This window comes from Salvelinus alpinus, chromosome 10, assembly GCF_045679555.1.
Source record: "Salvelinus alpinus chromosome 10, SLU_Salpinus.1, whole genome shotgun sequence".
In the NCBI taxonomy this organism is placed as follows: Eukaryota; Metazoa; Chordata; class Actinopteri; order Salmoniformes; family Salmonidae; genus Salvelinus; species Salvelinus alpinus.
Window position 1 is genome coordinate 54678635 of NC_092095.1, and position 19143 is coordinate 54697777.

Genomic DNA, 19143 nt, shown 5'->3' on the forward strand with positions numbered 1-19143 from the left:
TGTTCATGGTGTGAATACTGTAAAACATATTTCATGTGGATATTAATGTAGAGATCAGAAGGTGGATTTTGTCCTGCCCTTCGTTGTAGAGATATAGATGTTCATTAACTTCTATCTTGACTCCTATCCTTTCTCATTCCATTCCCATCATAAGCTCCCCTTCCTAACCTCTCAGAAGCTCATATCCTAAAGGCAAGTGACTCCCAATCCTCAGTGGCATGGTGTTACATATCTTGTTACAAACCCCGTTGCAGTTTTCTAGAACCAACGTGCAGTTTATGATGTGGAGGTGACAACATGAACGTGAATGGTCTTTGTCGTGCAAGTGTTCCCTTACTTTGAGTGTGGGACTTCAGTCTTAAGTGCCCTGGAGCGACCTGTTATCTCTTGACCCATAAAGATACACAGTAAAAAAAACACCAACTCAAAGCTGGCACTCAGTTGTCAACAAATGTCCCAAGGTGTCTCTTTGTTTTGAATGTTTCATGCTCACTGGTTTGGGGAATGTGAATGCATGCGTATGGTGGAGACACGCACGCACGCACGCACGCACGCACGCACGCACGCACGCACACACACACACAGCATGCTCTGGTGTGGTTTGCCTCTGGACAACTGCATGTTTAGGGTGGTTATGCATGATGGTAATATCACCCCAAGTCAATGGATTGCGTGACACTTCTGCCATGCAGGGCTCCAATACACAATGCCATCCAGCTGGTCAGTTCAGTGGTATACTGTATGTAGTGTCTCCTCTAATGTTGTTTGTGACACGTGGCCTTTTGTTTTCCAGCGGTTGCGAGAGAAGACATAAGAGGAAGGACTCAAAGTTGGACAGGGAGACGAGTTTGTGATCCATACCGGCTTCGTCACCGTTCTGTGGAAAATAACTCCTGACGTGCCACACTCGACCACCTCTGAACTGTGCTGCACCATGCGTTCTCGTCATGTAAGACTGTGTGTGTGTGTGTGTGTGTGCAACTCATGTAAATCTTTTAGAAACAGTGTTACCCTATGGAGGAACCAACAAACATTTACTGTGATTATTTTCTATGTATGTCAATGTATGGTGATACCAGCAACAGAGGAAGCAAGGAATTCATATTATTATGTGTATCTACCCGTGGGCCAATTTATTACAGATGTAGGATCTTAATTTGAGCAAGTTTTCTACAGCAGGAATATTATCCTGAAGTAACATGAAATGTGTGGATTATAATTAATGGACATTTTTGTAAGGGCTGAACATATTTTCATAAGGTAAAATCAAGTCTGAAATTTTTTGGTGAAAATTACAAAACTTCAGAAGCCTTTTTAAACTGTAAATACACTACATGTTTTACAAGTATTTCTGCAACAGGGTGATCAAATTAAGATCCTACATCTGTATCAACCAAATGGTTTTTAAAGAAACTTTACTTTTTAACGGAATCGTTTGTATTTTGTATGTTTTTTTCTATTTTTTCAACATAGTAATCCTTAAAAAAAAAATCTATTACAATATACAATGAAAATCTTGTTCATGGAATAAGCAATGTGTGTTTTGTTTTGTCATTTGACATCATTATCGGGTCTGTGCACTTAACGATACGAAAACAGTGTACTGTATATGTATCAAATTAAAGTGTTAAATGTACAATTTTTTTTCTTGAAAGCTCATTTGTAAAATTTTCGCTGACATTTCCCTTTAGATTTGTTGATAGTATGTTTTTCTCCAGTACAGTGTGGAGGTAGGTCAGTGTTATATTTCAGGCATTGGGGACCATTACATTCCAGTTAGCATAGCAGCATAGCCCTGCCATTCTATACCTATTGGGAATGTGATTCCTATAGGGTTTTAACCATAGACTTACAAAGAACATCATGTAGTAATTTATAGGATCTCTGGTTTTAACTATCAAATTGTCTTTGAAGTCTTTAGATGACCGTGTAGAGATACAGTGCCTTCAGAAAGTATTCACACTGCTTGACTTTTCCCACATTTTGTTGTTTCAGCCCGAATTTAAAATTAATAAAATTTCGATTTTTTTGTCACTGGCCTACACACAATACCCCATAATGTTAGTGGAATTATGTTTTTTTAAATTAACAAATTCATTCAAATGAAAAGCTCAAATGTATTGACTCAGGGAGTTGAATACTTATCTAATCAAGATATATTCGTTTTCTTTTCATTTTTACAGATGTTAGAATTTTATTTTGTGTAGCTCTTTGACAAAAAAAAATATAATTGAATCAATTTTAATCCCACTTTGTAACACAAAATGTGGAAAAAGTCAAGGGGTGTGAATACTTTCTGAAGGCACTGTACGTGTACATGTGTGTTCCACGGGCATACAAATGTGTTTTACCGGCATAATGTTCCAGTCACCCTGTCGGTACGTTACGTGATATCTTCTCCTGCATTCCAGTTTGTTTGACACCTACAAAGTGATGTTGTGTTCGGATTCTGAACTACCAGTAACTGTATTTAAACACCTGCACAAAGGTGACTCAAACTTAGCGGTGTCTTTCTACAGGATGTTGTGGTTAATTGATAGAAATGCAATAATAGCTTTGTGAGAAAGGGCAAAATGTAATAAAGTGAAGACTCTTAACGATGTTTAATACATAGTATATTTTATTCATGTGTAAAATGTTACTAATATGTTACTAAAAACGTTGAATTGGGGTAACCGAAAACTTGTGATTTTTATGTTGTCGACGTCTATCCCATTGTACTGTGTTGTGATGGACTTTACTTATTAGAGAAATAATAACGAGTCAATATCAAATTTTGGCCACTTGTAGAAATCTGCCTTAAAATGTAGTATTGATAGCTGAAGACAAGTTGATGTTTAAGAATTTATCGACTCATCTGTGTAAAATGACCAATTCAGATATTTGTTGTTCTATTATAAATGTGATTTGTTATACGAGCGAAAGAGAAATGTACGAAACAATAAAGTGACTGAAACATCCTTTCATTTGGTGAACGTTCATCTCTTGGCCATCAACTTCTGTTCCGAGATGAAATGATACCAACACTCATTAACCCCTAACACATCACAGTTCAAAACCAAATCGCCAATGACATTACCTCCTTTTAATCTGCTCCAATAACTTGCCTCATATACAGTGCTCTCCACAGTCTAAATAAAGGAACCGGGCCCCTATCCTTGGCCTTTGAGGAGCTGGGTGTCCTCTGCCTTTGGGGCGAGGTACAGGCTGGAGTTGTCAGCCCAGATCTCACCCCCCCCCCGCACCCACTGGGGTGTAGCGGGTGTGGGTCAGCTCCTCTGGGTCTCCCAGTCACTGGTACTCTGCCTGAACACGCCAAACCACCAAATCTGAAGAGGATTTCACAACATATTTATTCGAAATGTCCTTAATTAAATAATACATTCACTAAGCACCTAGCTAAGCGTTACGCTCTACTTATTTAGGTTATCAAGGAGCAAATACATGTACTACAGTGGAGGCTGGTGAGGGGAGGACGGCTCATAATAATAGCTAGAATGGAGTAAATGGAATGGTGTCATACACATGAAAACCATGTGTTTGATACCATTCCAATTACTCCATTCCGGGCATTATTAAGAGCTGTCCTACCCTCACCAGCCTCCACTGACTTGTACCACATGGTGTACAACGTGTAACTGCAGTCTTTTTTTAAATGCATGTGATTGAGGTTTCTGTTCTGTGTGTGTGTGTAATGACTGCATACACATCACAAGAGGTTGGTGGCACCTTAATTGGGGAGGACGGGCTCGTGGTAATGGTTGGATCGGAATCAGTGGAATGGTATCAAACACATTGGTTCCCATGTGTTTGAAGCCATTCCATTTACCCCATTCCGGTCATTATTATGAGCCGTCCTCCCCTCAGCAACCTCCTGTGAATACTCGTTACACGGTATGTGAGATTGTGTGTGAGACTGTGAGACTCTCTTGCCCGCATGCATTTGTGCATGCTATCCCATGCCATGCATCCAGTACTTCCTTCTGCCTGATTTTGTGTGTGTGTGCGTTTGTCATCTCAGGCCCTTCCTCCAGTACTGTACCTGATTCTGTGTGATCCAGCTCTCCTCCAGCTTGTTGCCGTGCTGCTGACACAGCATTATAGCCTTGTTGAGGATGGCGTTAGCCAGGGCCTCGTGGCCCGCCAGCACGTACATGTAAGCTCTGAGGTGCAGCACCCGGGGCGCGTACATCTTGTTGGTCGAGTACTTCCGGTTGAACTCTGTGAAGTGCTACATAAGAAATACTATGGCTGTTAGGACAGTTTCAGGGAAAACATTTATAATATGGCTGTGACTTTTCTAAAGGTACATCATACACAGCTGTGTGTGTGTGGGTATGTGAAGGCACGTCCGAATGTGAGCGTGTACATGAACCTATTCATGCATACATTTTAGTCATTTAGCAGACGCTCTTATCTAGAGCAATTAGTGTTAAGTGCCTTGATCAAGGGCACATCGGCAGATTTTCAACTAGTTGACCCAGGGATTCGAACCAGCAACCTTTCGGTTTCTGGCCCAACACTCTTAACCGCTAGGCTACCTGTCGCTAGGCTACCTGTCGCTAGGCTACCTGTCGCTAGGCTACCTGTCGCTAGGCTACCTGTCGCTAGGCTACCTGTCGCTAGGCTACCTTCTGTGTGCTCTGATAGATGGCTTTGATGTGTTGGTTGTGCTCCACCAGGGCCTTTCTGAACAGCAGCACACGACACTCCAGGAACATGACCATGCCGTGGATGGAGTGGATGGATGAGGGAGCCTGTCGGGTCACTCCACAGGCCTTGGTGTAGAAGAAACAGGCCTTTTCCCACTCACACAGACGGGCATACCTAGGCCGAACCCCCCCCCCCTCCCCCCCTGGAACACACACCATGAGACCCAACCTATGGTAGTGGTCCTCTGTAGTTCAGTTAGTAGATCATGGAGCTTGCAATGTCGGTTCGATTCCCGGGACCAACTATACGTAAAATGTATGCGCACATGACTAAGTCACTTTGGATAAAAGCGTAAACTAAATGGCAATTATAATTATTATCCATTAGTTCCTTAACTAAGATATGTCACGTGGAGATTGTGTCCCACAGGGATGGAATATCCAACTTGCCTGAGTAGAGCAGGAAGTCAAAGCAGGCTGCATAGAGCCAGCCTTTAGCCGTGCTGATGCGGGTCCTGTTTCCCAGGTACTCCAGACTCTGCATCAGCTGGACACACTCCTCATACCTGGGTATCATAGTACTCAACAGTAGATAAGGTACACATCCCAGTAAAAGAAACAAGTAGAAGTAGTGCTTCACCTCAGTGTGAGGAGGGGTGTGTGAAGGACAGAGATCAGCAACATGTTCAGGCCCCGGCGGTTCGTCAGCTTGCTGATTTGCTCTGCTCGGAGACCTGAGAAGTAGAACTTCTTTCAATACTGAAACATTTTTGATATTTATTTTTTCTCTCTCCGTCTTGTCTCGCTTGCTTACACACTTATTTGTTTCAACCGAACACACACTACCTCACCAATGCAACACACACATCCACTCCTCTCCTCACTGGACGGAGCCGTGCAGGGCTCTGGAGTAGAGCTTGACGTTGGAGAGGGAGCGCATAAAGTAGCTGGTGAGGATCAGGCCCTCCATGCAGTCAGGCATCTCAACACAGGTTCCACACAGCATCCTCTCATAGATCTTACACTGGTCGTCCAGACCACTCAGCTGACAGTACTGGAGGTAGTCAATGCACGAGAAGATGGTCTAGAGACAGAGTAGGTGTGTCTGTGAGTGAGAGGGATGTTGAAGAGTGTATGGGTGACTGTATACCAGGGTTCCCCAACTGGCGCCCCCCAAGTTTTCGGAGCAAAAAAATGTTTTATTGTTTGACAGACTAAAAACGCCAGGAAATCAGCAGCAAGTGATTTTAATTTAAGAAATCTTTTCCCAAGTATTCCCACTCATTATAGAGAGAAATGTGATTGTATACAAATGTAAGGAAGGTTTGAAATGATTATGTTTTGGTCAAACATTATATTGTATCTGTTTGGGCTTCTTGCGGTCATTTTGCAGTCTACAAATTATTTGTAATTACTGTATGTTTCCGGCCCCCGACCATCCGCTCAAGAAAATAATTGTTCCGCGGCTGAATCTAGTTCATGATCCCTGCTGTATACTCCCTCTCTCTTAAGGATGGAAGACAGAAAATAATGTCAGAAAATCTATATTTCCTGAATGGTGTCTCTTTTTTCCTCTCTCCACCCTCAACACACTGAACCGTGTTGTGTTCGAGATTTCTACTCACCGACCAAACCCATTTTCCCCGTTTCTCTGTAAAAAACAGAGAAGCAGAGTAAACAACCGCCTTGTTCCCCTCTGCAGTCTTCTGGGCTGAGTTCATCTCCATAGTGACGGCCAGCGATGCTCTCCTCATGCAGCCGATCTGTCACATGTATGACAGACAGCAGATCTGCTCGTGGAGGAACGCCAGCTTCTTCTCTCTTTGGACACCATGACAACAACAATAACATCTAAACAAAAAAAAAACTTTAAAAAGTGGAGCATGCACACGATTGTAAGATCCATTCAATTGTTTGTGGAGCGCCTACATCACCACTGTGCTAGAGTTTATTTTTATAAAACGTTTTACTGTTTGAGTTGAATGCAGATAAATGATGAAATTGTCGTTTGTGGTATGTTTTGTCGTCAATAAATGGAAAATAGTTGATATTATAGTGCTTGCTATATATAAAATATATATATATTAATTTGTTTAATCTTTATAGGGGCTTGTTGAACATAGAAGACACCCAGGGTTGTCAACGTTCTTGGATCTGTAGCACAGACTCTTCATCTTCTCACAGACGTACTTCAGGGACTTGGCCACGCGGTTCGTAGGGAGACGTCTGTTCAGGAGCCGTAGGGCGCTGGCAAACATGCTCTCAGCCTCCTCGATTTGGCCTGTGTTGTACAACACCTAAATGTACAATAAACTGTACACTTCACTTTGAGAAAAGCGTTATTTTGTATAAATGCAAATCATTATTATTATCCTTTTAGATTATAAATAACATTTCAGTGAACTCTTACCTCCCCTCTGAGACGGAAAACACAGGCTGTCTCAAAGTTGTTGATTTTCACTTTGACTTTCGGGTCGGCAGTCTTAAAAGCTGGATTGCCCACTTTCAGATTATCAAGTATGATCTTGGCTCTGTTTAAATAGGATAGGGCCTGTGAGAGAGTACTTCTGTACGAGCGTGAACAGATCAGAAAAAAGTGCAAAGGACACACACACCTTGAGGTTGTTGGACAGGTAGGCCGAAACTGCGGCGGTCTCTAGCAGGTAATAAAAGTTTTTGGGAACGTCGCCCACGCCCGTGCAGTGGCGCACCATGTGGCACAGCACACACTCCGTCACCTGGGCACACCTATACTTCCTGGTTCTGTCCACTGTGGTGTACTCATCTACCACAGAATCTAGTTCAACAAGAACTCGTCCTCCTCACTGAGGCACGCAAACACACAAATACATTTGTAATGGAATCAGCCCACTTGTCTTACTGGCCAGCTGATCTGGGACCAGGGGTAGAGTATAAAACCTTACTTGTTGGGACGCAAAGGGCTGACCTGGTTCAGTTGTATAGACTCTGAGAGGTGGAGAGGAGAACAACACCAACAGCACACGTCAAATCAACCCTCAATGGTTACTTAGATCAGCTGGTTATAGCGTCACTATTATCAATCTGCATGAGCGTGTGTGTGAAGTGTTTGTGTGTGTGTGTTTGGGCGAGCATGAGTGTTTGTGTCTGTCTCTCAGGGAGTGTTTGTGTGTGTTTCTCAGCTTGCGTGTGCTTCTCTAGCGGAGAGGTCAGTGGGCCCATCACTCACCCTTGGGGAGCCCCAGTGTACTTTGGCCTAGGAACAGGGCCTCCCCAGACTCTTGTATGTTGAGCAAACTCGGTTGGATCTCGATGAGGTTGTTCCCTATAGCCGCCTTGTGGCCGAAGATGAACTCGGCGATGCCGCAGTCCCTGCAGCGGTGGGCATGTTTGAGGAAGTAGCTGGGACAGAGTGAAAGTTTTCCTTGTCTGCGCTAGCCTCAGCTCCACTACCGACCTTCACGGACGTCTTCTTGGCTGTCCTGGACACAGTAGCAGTTGAGCGCGCCCCAGCACTCTGACTCCTTGGTGAGTTGCTGGGTGAACTGCTTGGGCTTGGAGTCGCACTCAAACGTGCCCGACTTGAACAGGGAGGCGAGCGACAGGTTGAGCTTGTCAGGGTTTTCTGACTCTGGCAGGATGTTGATGAGCATTTGCGTGGTGATGGTTTGGCCGATGATGGCAGCACACTTCACCACCATCTGTTATGCTGGCTGCAGGTGGTCTAGGTGGGCCAGGGCCATACCTGAATAGAATTCACTTTTATTAGTAGCTCAGTTGGTAGAGCATGGCGCTTACAACGCCAGGATAGTGGGTTCGATTCCTGGGTCCACCCATATGTAAAATATATGCATGCATGACTAAGTCGCTTTGGATAAAAGCGTCCTCTAAATGGCACTTATTATTATATTATTAGTAGGCCTATAGATATGCCTGGACAGAAAACATCCTTAATGATTTTAGTGTTTTATTTATGAGTCATTTCTATCAAATAAGACTAATGAGATGAGGTTGTAGTGTTTGTGGGCAGAATACAGGAACCCTGTACTACACCTTTCAATGTCAGAGAGATGGAAACTTTGTGGAATTTGGCAGCTTCTCCGACAAAACAGACCAAAGCACGGTCGACAAAATGGTCCAGGGCTGTGATCTTGCGAGATTTCAACACGGATGCCTTGGGTGGCCCTGCAACCTTACAGTGTTCCACAAACTGGGAAACCTGCCACTCATATATTCTCAGCCAATAGGTCTGTCTGTTTCACAGACAAGGGTGTTAATAGGCCGGAAGACCTGCCACTCAGACATTTTCAGCCAACAGATCCATCTTCCTACCCAGCGCTCCGGCCCTGGCGTCGTCCTCTTGCCACACCTGGCTGGGTTTGGAGCAGTGTACCACCAGGGTGGGCTCAGGGAACAGGATGTCTACGTCTTTAGCCTCATCCTCCTCCTCCACCTCCTCGATCATGATCAGATTGCCCAGATTACAGACTCTTCCAAGAGCTCCTCGCAGTAGTATGGAACTCCATGGCTTCTCTCCACCAGGAGCCTATAAAACAGATTACATTTTTAATTTATACATATGTTTTTAAAAGGTAACTCCGGCTTCTTCTGTGAGATATTCATGTAATGAGACAATGACAGCCTTAGAATTAGTCTTCATAAAATAGCTATACAGTCGACAAGCCAATTCAAAAGTGTACATTTAAGTAAATTACTTTTTACTTCCTCTGGATAACGGTGTTTCGGTTTAGTTTAAGTATTCACAACAGTCCCAATTAATTCCCAAGCTATTGTCTTTGAGGAGTCTATGGTCAAATGCTTGTATTTGTCCTGTTTCACTACATGTACAAGTGGGTAACCTGAACGTGTGTGAGGTGTGAAACTCCCAACTCCCCCTGAGACACCCTCGGAGAGTCGATATGTGTAATGTATGGGTATTCACACAGTGTGTGTGTGCGTGTTTGTGTACACGTACAGCTACACCTTGCTAGGGATGCGGACCACCCCCAGGATCTGGCAGGCTAGCTGGGCGATGACGGGGGGGCTCCAGCCCAGGCAGGTTAAGTCATGTTTTTACATCATCCACGTTATTATCTTCCACAGTACATTGCAAAACAACTCCAGAAAGTAGTTGCTCATCTTCTTGTTCTTCTTGACTGTCCATGAGTGACATCCTTAGACACAGGAAACTAAAAGCATAGAACAGATCTTACAGAAAAGATCCATCTACCCTCGTTAGCTACTACGAAACAGAATAACTTTCAGAAAAGGAACGTTCAGAGATCTCACCTACCTTGACTAGCAGGATACCATTGAGAAGGCAGAGGTTCTTCCTCATCTTTGGGTCTAGGATCTTGGTGAGGAGGACACTCTCTCGTTCGGCGTAGCTCTTACAGTTCTGCACTGACCTGACTCCATCCTTTGCTGTTCTGTATACCACCTCAGCCAGCAGGCGGCACTTGCCATAGCCGATAGGCCCCTCGTAGATCAAAACATTGTTGTAGTTCTTGTGACCGGGCAGCCATGGCCTCCAAGAAGCCCTTCAGCATGCCGGAGTACACTTCAATTTCTTTCTCTCGGCCTCGGGAGCATTTGAGCGCAACATATCATTCAAATCAACGTGATCTTCCACGATGAATGCATGTCCTTCATAATCGTCAATAGTTGAGAAAACTCATCCAAAAGAGGATACCCCTCCTCTCTCTCAACGGACATAGGTGCTTTACCAACAGTTCTGGAGATGACATTTTGTTTAATAAGTATGTATGTTCTTATTACAATTGCAATATGTCTCACTATGTAGCATTTCAATAGAAGAAAGCCACAACAATACACAGAATAGTACAGTGCTCAATATGAAAGTGAGTAGGAGTCACGAGTTAATGGACTATAAATGATGTTGGTCACATCAGATGGTCGTACATCTGATGTTTATTGGTCATGAACTGATATTGGACTCCAGTGTTCTTGACTCCCCTTCATGGCTTTCTTGGGCAGCTCGTTCAAATAAAACGCGGGCAGTTCTGAGTAGTAGCAAGTCTCGCTGTCGCGTGACACCACCCCGGGGTTGTGCATCATCAGCCGTGACGCCAGGTTCACCTTATGACCAATCACTAACAGCAAAGGACACAGAAGGTAGAGTTCAAAGTTCGTAGGTCAAACTGGTCAAATTTGTACAAAATCTGAACACAATAGTATGCGAGTTCAAATAATATAAAAGGTGCTACAATAAGTTATAGTAAGGTGGCAGTGGCAAAGCACAGTTCCACCTGAGAGTTCAAGAGGATGTCAAGGGGATTGTACCTGTGTATTCATGCCTCACTGGATGTCCTACTACACCACAGAATATTGGACCTGTGGTTACTCCAACAGAGACAGTCCTGTTGGACAACATTGGACCTTTTGTTAACTACCTATACAACATATTGCACTCAAGTGTAATACAGATGTAGGATCTTAATTTGAGCCAGTTTGCTAGAGCAGGAAAATAGTCCTGTAGCAACAGGAAATGTGAATTATTATGTGGATTGTAATTCATAGACATTTTTGTAGGAGTTGATACATTTTTCATAAGGGAAAATCAAGTCTGAAATTTCAAAGTGGAAATTACACACTTCAGAAGCCTTTTTAAATCTCAAATACACTACAAGTTTAAAATGTCCTGCAACAGGGTGATCAAATTAAAATCCTACAACTGTAGCTTGATGAAAAGTAAAGTCATGTGGTCCTAGAATATTAGGCTGAAATGGGCCTTACTTGAGGTTTCGGATCTCTTTCTGGCAAAGGTCATGTACTCCATAGGCAGCCTGTAAGGCGTGGGCACTCTCATCCTCCCGCTTGTCCCCAGGGAGCCCAAACAGACAGAGGAAAGTACAGCCCTGCAACATACTCCTTGTTATTTAAAAACATACAGTGGGTTTGACTGAAGAAGAAAGAATTGGTGAGTGCCCCCATTGTTTCTGTTTCTTGTTAATTGTGTTTGTCGTTTTTCTCATTGCCACCGGGAACAGAGAACTGCTGGGGTGTATTCATTAGTTCACACCGTACCAAAACGTTTTGCAACAAAGTGTTTCTTATTGCACAAGTTCAGGTTAGTCCCTCCCAGTTTCATCCCGTTTGCTTTCATTTGGTTCCTAGTGAATAAACCCCCAGGATTCCACCTTGAATAAACCACTAACTGACCTTGTCAAACATGAACACTTTGTTGACCCTCCTGTGGTGCTTGACTATCTGCTGACCGATGCCAATGGCAGCCTGGTGGATGGTCATACACTGCTCCTGGTCACTCTCTCCTCCCTTGAACTGCATGTTGACAAACACTATGGTGGCCGGACGCATCTCAGACAGATACCCCAGAGGCTAGTCGTCATCTATCTAATGAGGGAGGAGAGGTCCGAATAGAAAACCATGGTTACGTTCCAGTGACCATACTAGCATACTTATTAGAATCTTTGCTCAATACATTTCTTAATTCTAGGTAAGTAGTAGTGTGGATGTTAAAACCGCGCCTACATTTATACATTCACAAATACATGATTCTGATTTTGAAAAACAAAATTGTTTTTGTAAATAAAGAGGACGGTAGTAGGCAGGTTCTTACGTTCTGCAAAACCGTTTCCATGATGTACTTCCGTAAAGTTTTCTCGAGCTCGGCGTTTGGCATCAGTCGAGATGCTCTCCTCACACAATCTGTAGACCAAAAAAAGGACTGGTTAGGCTGTTACAACACAACCATGCAAGTAGAAATATCACAGGCTGATATCTAGCTACTCTCTTTACTGTACCTCTTGTCACTTTTTCATGCTCTACAGACGTTCCTATTGAATCCTGGTACTTCTCAACAGAGAAACTGGGCTCTCGCTTGATGTATCGCACCTGCATTGAATGACACTATTTACATACAGTCATCTTGCGACCACCCGCCTACTTGAAACTGCATTTGTCATAGCTGTATCCATCTATCCATCCATCTATCCCCCACACACACCTTCACGGCTCTCTCGTTCTCTATGGGGTCAATGGCGATGTTGTCCCTCTCACATCTCACATAGTTCCCAGGCGTTAGGTGACAAGATGATTGTGCTGGCCACCGCCAACCCCTCTGCCAGCCGCACCTCGTACCACCGCCCGGCCAATCACCACAAAGTACTGACTGATCTCGTCTCCTACGATCACCTTGGAGAGCTTCCCAGCAGATATATATTGGGACAGCAGAGGATAAAGGGTATCATATTTGAGGTTCTAGTTGCCTATGAAGTCAAGTGTAGCCGGATAATCAGGGCACAAATTCGCAATGCGTAGAGTACTGATCTAGGATCAGGTCCCCCTTATTCAAATCAAAATGAAATCAAATTCTATTCATACACATATTTAGCAGATGTTATTGCAGGTGCAGTGAAATGCAAGTGATTGATTTCAAAGGAAAAACTGATCCTAGATCTGCACTCTGTGAATACAGGCCCTGGTGTTATAGCACAAACATGTCTCTCAGCCTGTATGAGACTCAGACAACGACCTATTTTAACTTTCAGCTGACAGCCCACATCCGTCTCCTGGACTCCACACTGGTCCTAGATGTTGAGGCTGCCTTTGACCACCAGGGAGATTACTTCACTGAGCTGGACCCTCTCCACCGTCCATAGAGCCAAGATGGCATCGCCTGTGATTAAAAGTTGTTTGGCCATGACGAGTAGAATAGTACTGTAGCTAGGAATTGTGATCATGGTGAATCTTTGTCTTACAGCTGAGAGGGAAGCCTATTGTTACCTGCATAATTCATAATATCTCCCCCAGCATCAAGGATACCTGAATTACAGGCAACAAACATTGCTTGGTAATATTTTTTTTAGACTAACTTAGTCTAAGTTATAGTTAACTAACGGTACATCAGGTTAGATTGATATTGTAATGAAACCACAGCTAATTTACGACTGACTGTTTCCCCAATGTAGCTGTTGAGTGTGCGTGTCAACTCGTCTTCTCCATAGTCTTTCTTGCTACTCAAACTGAATTTCTCAGTCAGATTAGTGAAGCCTAAAAAATATACAAAATGGATTAGTTGACTTTTAGCTAGTGGGTTAGCAAACGTTAGCTAGCTAGCTTCTAAATGTAGATCGAAACGGGATTCCAGCTCATGTTAGCTAGCGAGATAGCTAATGTAGCTAGCTAAATTACTGAGATTAGTTTGCCTGATACATCCGCGAAGAGAAGGACTCCATGAAAGTTCTCTGCGTAGAGGTTATCGTTAATGAGGGTGCTGTAGACAACAAGATCAGGTACATGGGCAGCTATTTTGCTCATTTTGTACGAGTCCTCTATCTCACCCTCTCCCTTTATCCAACCAATTTTAGCTGTAGTTTAGGGGCATCATGTTTTTCCGTTGAGCTAATCTGAACAGTCGTTTTTTTCCGTGAACGTTCTAGAATTCAGCTGTTCACTAAAAACTCTGGTTCACCAATTCAAAAAGAAGAAGCTATTATAAGTATTTTTTATAACTAAAAAGGACGTTACTTGAATGCCATGCATTTAGGTTTCAGAACCATGGACTGAGCTTCTTTGAGACGCAAACTACAGTTTCTCAACTCTAGTCTAGTACATAAACTACTATCATTGGCACAACAGTTGAATGTTGTGATGTTTTCAGCACCATGACTGAAATAGTTTGGGATTCCATTGGTATGGATGCATGGCTAGTCAAAAACATAGTACAGCAAACACAATGAAAGAGTTTAATTTTGCAGAGCAGGTTTTGATACATATGGGATAAAAACCAAATTCACACAAATGTTACCAGATAGTTTTGCACATTATATCTGAGTTTTTACCATGTTCCCTTTCTTTCAACATTACAAATATAGAAAATAATGTTAATTTATAGAAAAATATTTGTATAATTTAACAACTGACCTGATGCATTATGCACCACAAAGTTAAGGAAGAATAGATGATCTGGGTTTTTTTATCACATAATGTAGAGTAAACAATCTAAGTATTTCCAACATTGTATCAACATTACAACAATGCTAAGCAGTATGGCTTTTTAGTATGGCTTTTAGTTTTTGTCAAGGCTTATCATTTGTAGCACAGTATCCACGTTTCTCTTGAACAAGGAAGCGTTTGTCTTCTTTCAATGATCTTCTTGACGTTTGTTACTGAAATAAACAATAAACCAAATGATCAATCTGTGACACCATACAGTAACATCGTTTAGTGGGAGAGAGAAAGATACAGAGAAAAAGAGTGTGACAACAAAAAACTATTGATCAAATATTGATGTAGGCAAGACACTCCATTTACAAACGTGTCTAAAATGGCACCATATGCACTCGTTTTAATCAGAGCCTTGGTACACTATATAGGGAATATGGTACCCTTTCATACAGGTTCTGGTTGTGTTCTGATGTTTACCTTTTCCCTGACGTTTGGGAGGTCATGACCCAGAGTAAATACTCTTTGGCAGCCAAGCTGTCTAGCACCTTGTTCACGTCGCTGGTGAAGCTCCCATCTACATGTCTTCTGCTCATTGGACCATTCCTGCTCTCCTCTGCAGATCTAGGTACAGTACACAAGATAACACACACTTGTCAGTGGTTCCAAACACAATGCTTCCACACACAATACTTCCACACACAATACTTCCACACACAATACTACCACACACAAAATACTTCCACACTCAATACTTCCACACACAAAATACTTCCACACTCAATACTTCTGTACACAATTACCAACCACGTTGGGTTCAACTTTTAGTCGGCTGAAGCAAGAATACACATTTTCTTCAGGAAATGTACCCTTTTCTAGTTGCGCCTTATGACTATTGGATGATTTCGGAAGTAGTGATCTGTAGCTGTAGTCATTCATTGTGCATTAGAGGACACCTTTGTTCCCTGAACAGGTGTTTATGCACACAGCAACTGTGTGATACGCTCTCTTCCAACCCAGTCAACACAGTCATCCGAGGGGCAAATATCAATAAATGTATCAATAAATGCAGAGCATAGTTTAATGGGATTTATTGGGCACGACCACATGAAATGTCAACACAGGCCTTAAGAAAGCAGAAAGCAACGGTGCGGCAATGGATAAATTAACTAAGTTGTTGATTATCTTTTCTCTCTCTCTTCTTCTCGCGTCAGACATGACACACAAGATGTTGGTACTGTAGGGTGAAGGAAAGCCTACTCTCGTCTGGCCCGTCCTGATTTGAGCCAGGAAACAAAGTCCTTGGCCGCCTGGTCCTGTAGGTAGGTGCTCACGTCGCTGGTGTAGGTCCCATCGGCATGTCGTTTGGATGGACCACTAGATGGAGGTAGAGAGGAAATGGTGTGATGGATACAAAACTCCACTCAACCAATTATAGTACTGTGAAATCATTCTGGCTCAGCTAAAATAGCCTCTGAGTTCTTATAACTGTTTTTCACTAACTTTGCTAGTAAAACCCTCAAATATTGTATTTTAAGTGTATGTATTGATATAGAAGTTGAGGATAATTTGATAATGAAAATGGATGGGTGGTATTAGTTTCAAAGTGATGAGTAGTGTTAATAACATCAAGATACTTTGTTTGACTTGGAAGTACTGTGTATATGAATATGTTGCTCAGTACATTACTATCCTTTCTCTGTATGTACAAACAATGCCATAATATACATGGTGCTTTAGACAAACATTTTTGGGACAAAACATATCTCCATCCAAATCTTTGATTGTTCAACTCAAGATATACAGTATTCATCACAGTAATAGTTTCCAAAAGACTGAACTGTCCTGGTTCTCATTAAAAAAAATATATTATTATTTCTACACCCCGCAGTATAATATCAGTCATAAGCCTAAAAATATATAATATTAATCTGTTGAAACACTCACCCCCTCCTCTTGGAGTTCATAAGCCATTGAACAAAGTCCTGAGCCATCGTTTCTTCCTGGTATTTACTGTAGTCGTTAGAGAAGGTTCCCTCGGCATGTCTATTCATGTTAGATACGCCCATCAAATCCTCCAATAGTGGGCCTGCTGTCTCTAAGCTACAGGAGAAGAAGAATCTTTAATGCTGAAATTATGCTGCTAGATGCCTCATTATAGTCTAATTTTGATTGACAGTTGCTGTTGGATACGTGTACATTATGTGTTAAACACTAGTCATTCCGTCTGTAGTCTACGTTGATACTGTGCATTGTGCGCTTTTTTCCCCTATGATATGTTCTGAAAATATTTGTTAAAATATCCCATGGAAAATTGGGATCATTTCCCCCCATGGAAAATATAACATTTTTGAGCTGTACCTTGAGTTGTCCTCAGCCTCTTGTAGAGGGACTTGCCAACTGCTCTGTACAATGACCATGAGGAGAACACCAGCCAGGGAGTGGATGCCAAACATTGTGACCTGCAGACAGAACCACAATTGAGTAACTTAGCCGAAGACAGTCATGTCCATTTTACATTGACAAGCAAAAGGTTCCATATCAATCATACATCCATTGACAAAATCAAAGGTTTTGTTCACAATGGAAAAACAAATCCAGTTATGAAACAGATTTTTCTAAATCAATTAAGACGTGTCCTGGCTGCAAGAAACTCACCTGTTCCTGTTAATGTGCGGGTAGAAGAGATGAAATGTGTGTCTGAAAGGGAGTGATCCTCTGCTTCAGTCCTGGTTCCTTGTGGTTGTATCTTGGTGATCTGACTGGCTGTGGGGGTCTTATATAGCATGGCCATGAGGCCGGGTCTGCTCCGGTGGCCCAATCCTCCCGCTCTCCCACTCTGTTACACCCATTTGTTACTCTCAATCCATTACACATAGGGCCCCGTTTGGTTGCAGTGGATTAACTCGCAAGGAAACGTCTGTTTAAAATGGAAGATGTGGCATTATCCATGCGAGAAAACAGCTGTCACTTAGGTGTAGAAATCAAACAAGATGACATCCTGTCAAATAGTGTGTGTGTGTGTGTGTGTGTGTGTGTGTGTGTGTGTGTGTGTGTGTGTGTGTGTGTGTGTGTGTGTGTGTGTGTGTGTGTGTGTGTGTGTGTGTGTGTGTGTGTGTGTGTGTGTGTGTGTGTGTGTGTGTGTGTGTGTGTGTGTGTGTGTGTATGTGTGTGTGTGTTTACTGTAAATGGGAAGCTGAGTCAGGGTTTGTGGATTATATTAACTATGATAGAATCAGAGATGGAAACTATTTTTGGGGTGTTTTTCCTTTGGTCACCCATTTAAGACAAGAACATTTCCATTGTGGGTCCTGTTGATCATCCCCTTTTAGATAACATGAATTCATGTGTTATTCAAAGCCTATACCTGCATTACCACTTACTGAATGTACTTATAAACCATTTACAGATGATATCAAATGATTATGTCAAACCAAAGTCATTTTGATTTTGATTATAAAGTACCAGTCATGTTTGGATACACCTACTCGTTTAAGGGTTTTTCTTTATTTTTTAAAATGTTCTACATTGTAGAATAGTAGTGAAGACATCAAAACTATGAAATGACACATATGGAATCATGTCGTAACCAAAAAAAGTGTTAAACAAATCAACATTTTAATTCTTCAAAGTAGCCACCCTTTGCCTTGATGACAGCTTTGCACACTCTTGGCATTGTCTCAACCAGTTTAGCTTCATGAGGTAGTCATCTGGAATGCATTTCAATTAAAAGGTGTGCCTTGTTAAAAGTTAATTTGTGGAATTTCTTTCCTTCTTAATGTGTTTGAGCCAATCAGTTGTATCGTGACAAGGTAGGGGTGGTATACCGAAGATAGCCCTATTTTGTAAAAGACCGAGTCCATATTATGGCAAGAACAGCTCAAATAAGAAAAGAGAAACAACAGTCCATCATTACTTTAAGACATGAAGGTCAGTCAATCCGGAAAATGTCAAGAACTTTTAAAGTTTCTTCAAGTGCAGTCACAAAAACCATCAAGCGCAATGATGAAACTGGTTCTCATGAGGACCGCCACAGGAAAGGAAGACCCAGAGTTACCTCTGCTGCAGAGGATAAGTTCATTAGAGTTACCATCCTCAGAAATAAATGCTTCACATAATTCAAATAACAGACACATCTCAACATCAACTGTTCAGAGGAAACTGTGTGAATCAGGCCTCATGGTTGAATTGCTGCAAAGAAACCACTACTAAAGGACACCAATAAGAATAAGAGACTTTCTTGGGCCAAGAACCACGAGCAATGGACATTAGACTGGTGGAAATCTGTCCTTTGGTCTGATGAGTCCAAATTTGAGATTGTTGGTTCCAACCACCGTGTCTTTGTGATATGCAGAGTAGGCAAACGGATGATCTCCGCATGTGTGGTTCCCACCGTGAAGCATGGAGGAGGAGGTGTGATGGTGCTTTGCTGGTGACACTGTCAGTGATTTATTTAGAATTCAAGGCACACTTAACCAGCATGGCTACCACAGCATTCTGCAGCGATACGCCATCCCATCTGGTCGGCACTTAGTGGGGCTATCATTTGTTTTCAACAGGACAATGACTCAAAACACATCTCCAG

At 42.4% G+C, this 19143-nt stretch overlaps 2 protein-coding genes and 1 pseudogene across 5 annotated transcripts in view; 1 reads left to right on the plus strand and 2 right to left on the minus strand.

Moving 5' to 3' along the window:
• The window catches only part of LOC139532258 (sodium-driven chloride bicarbonate exchanger-like), a 45895-nt gene extending 42935 nt beyond the window's left edge, over window positions 1–2960 (plus strand). For 3 of the 4 annotated variants that reach the window (XM_071329647.1, XM_071329646.1, XM_071329649.1), the window contains one exon: window positions 794–2960. In XM_071329647.1, the coding sequence (XP_071185748.1) occupies window positions 794–854 (61 nt within the window). In that variant the 3' untranslated portion in view covers window positions 855–2960. Of the gene's footprint in view, window positions 1–154; window positions 193–793 lie in introns of all 4 variants that reach the window. The other variant, XM_071329648.1, reaches the window with a different exon arrangement.
• A 192-nt stretch (window positions 2961–3152) lies between these two features.
• LOC139532942 (adenylate cyclase type 10-like) lies at window positions 3153–14477 on the minus strand (annotated as a pseudogene).
• Window positions 14346–17320, minus strand: LOC139531371 (glucagon-1). Its single transcript, XM_071327831.1, has 6 exons — window positions 17217–17320; window positions 16920–17020; window positions 16506–16661; window positions 15819–15935; window positions 15039–15182; window positions 14346–14782 (listed from the first exon to the last, which is right to left on the minus strand). Exons 2-6 carry the CDS (start codon window positions 17012–17014, stop codon window positions 14758–14760), a joined length of 537 nt encoding a protein of 178 aa, XP_071183932.1. The 5' UTR covers window positions 17015–17020; window positions 17217–17320; the 3' UTR covers window positions 14346–14757.
• Window positions 17321–19143: the final 1823 nt, after the last annotated feature.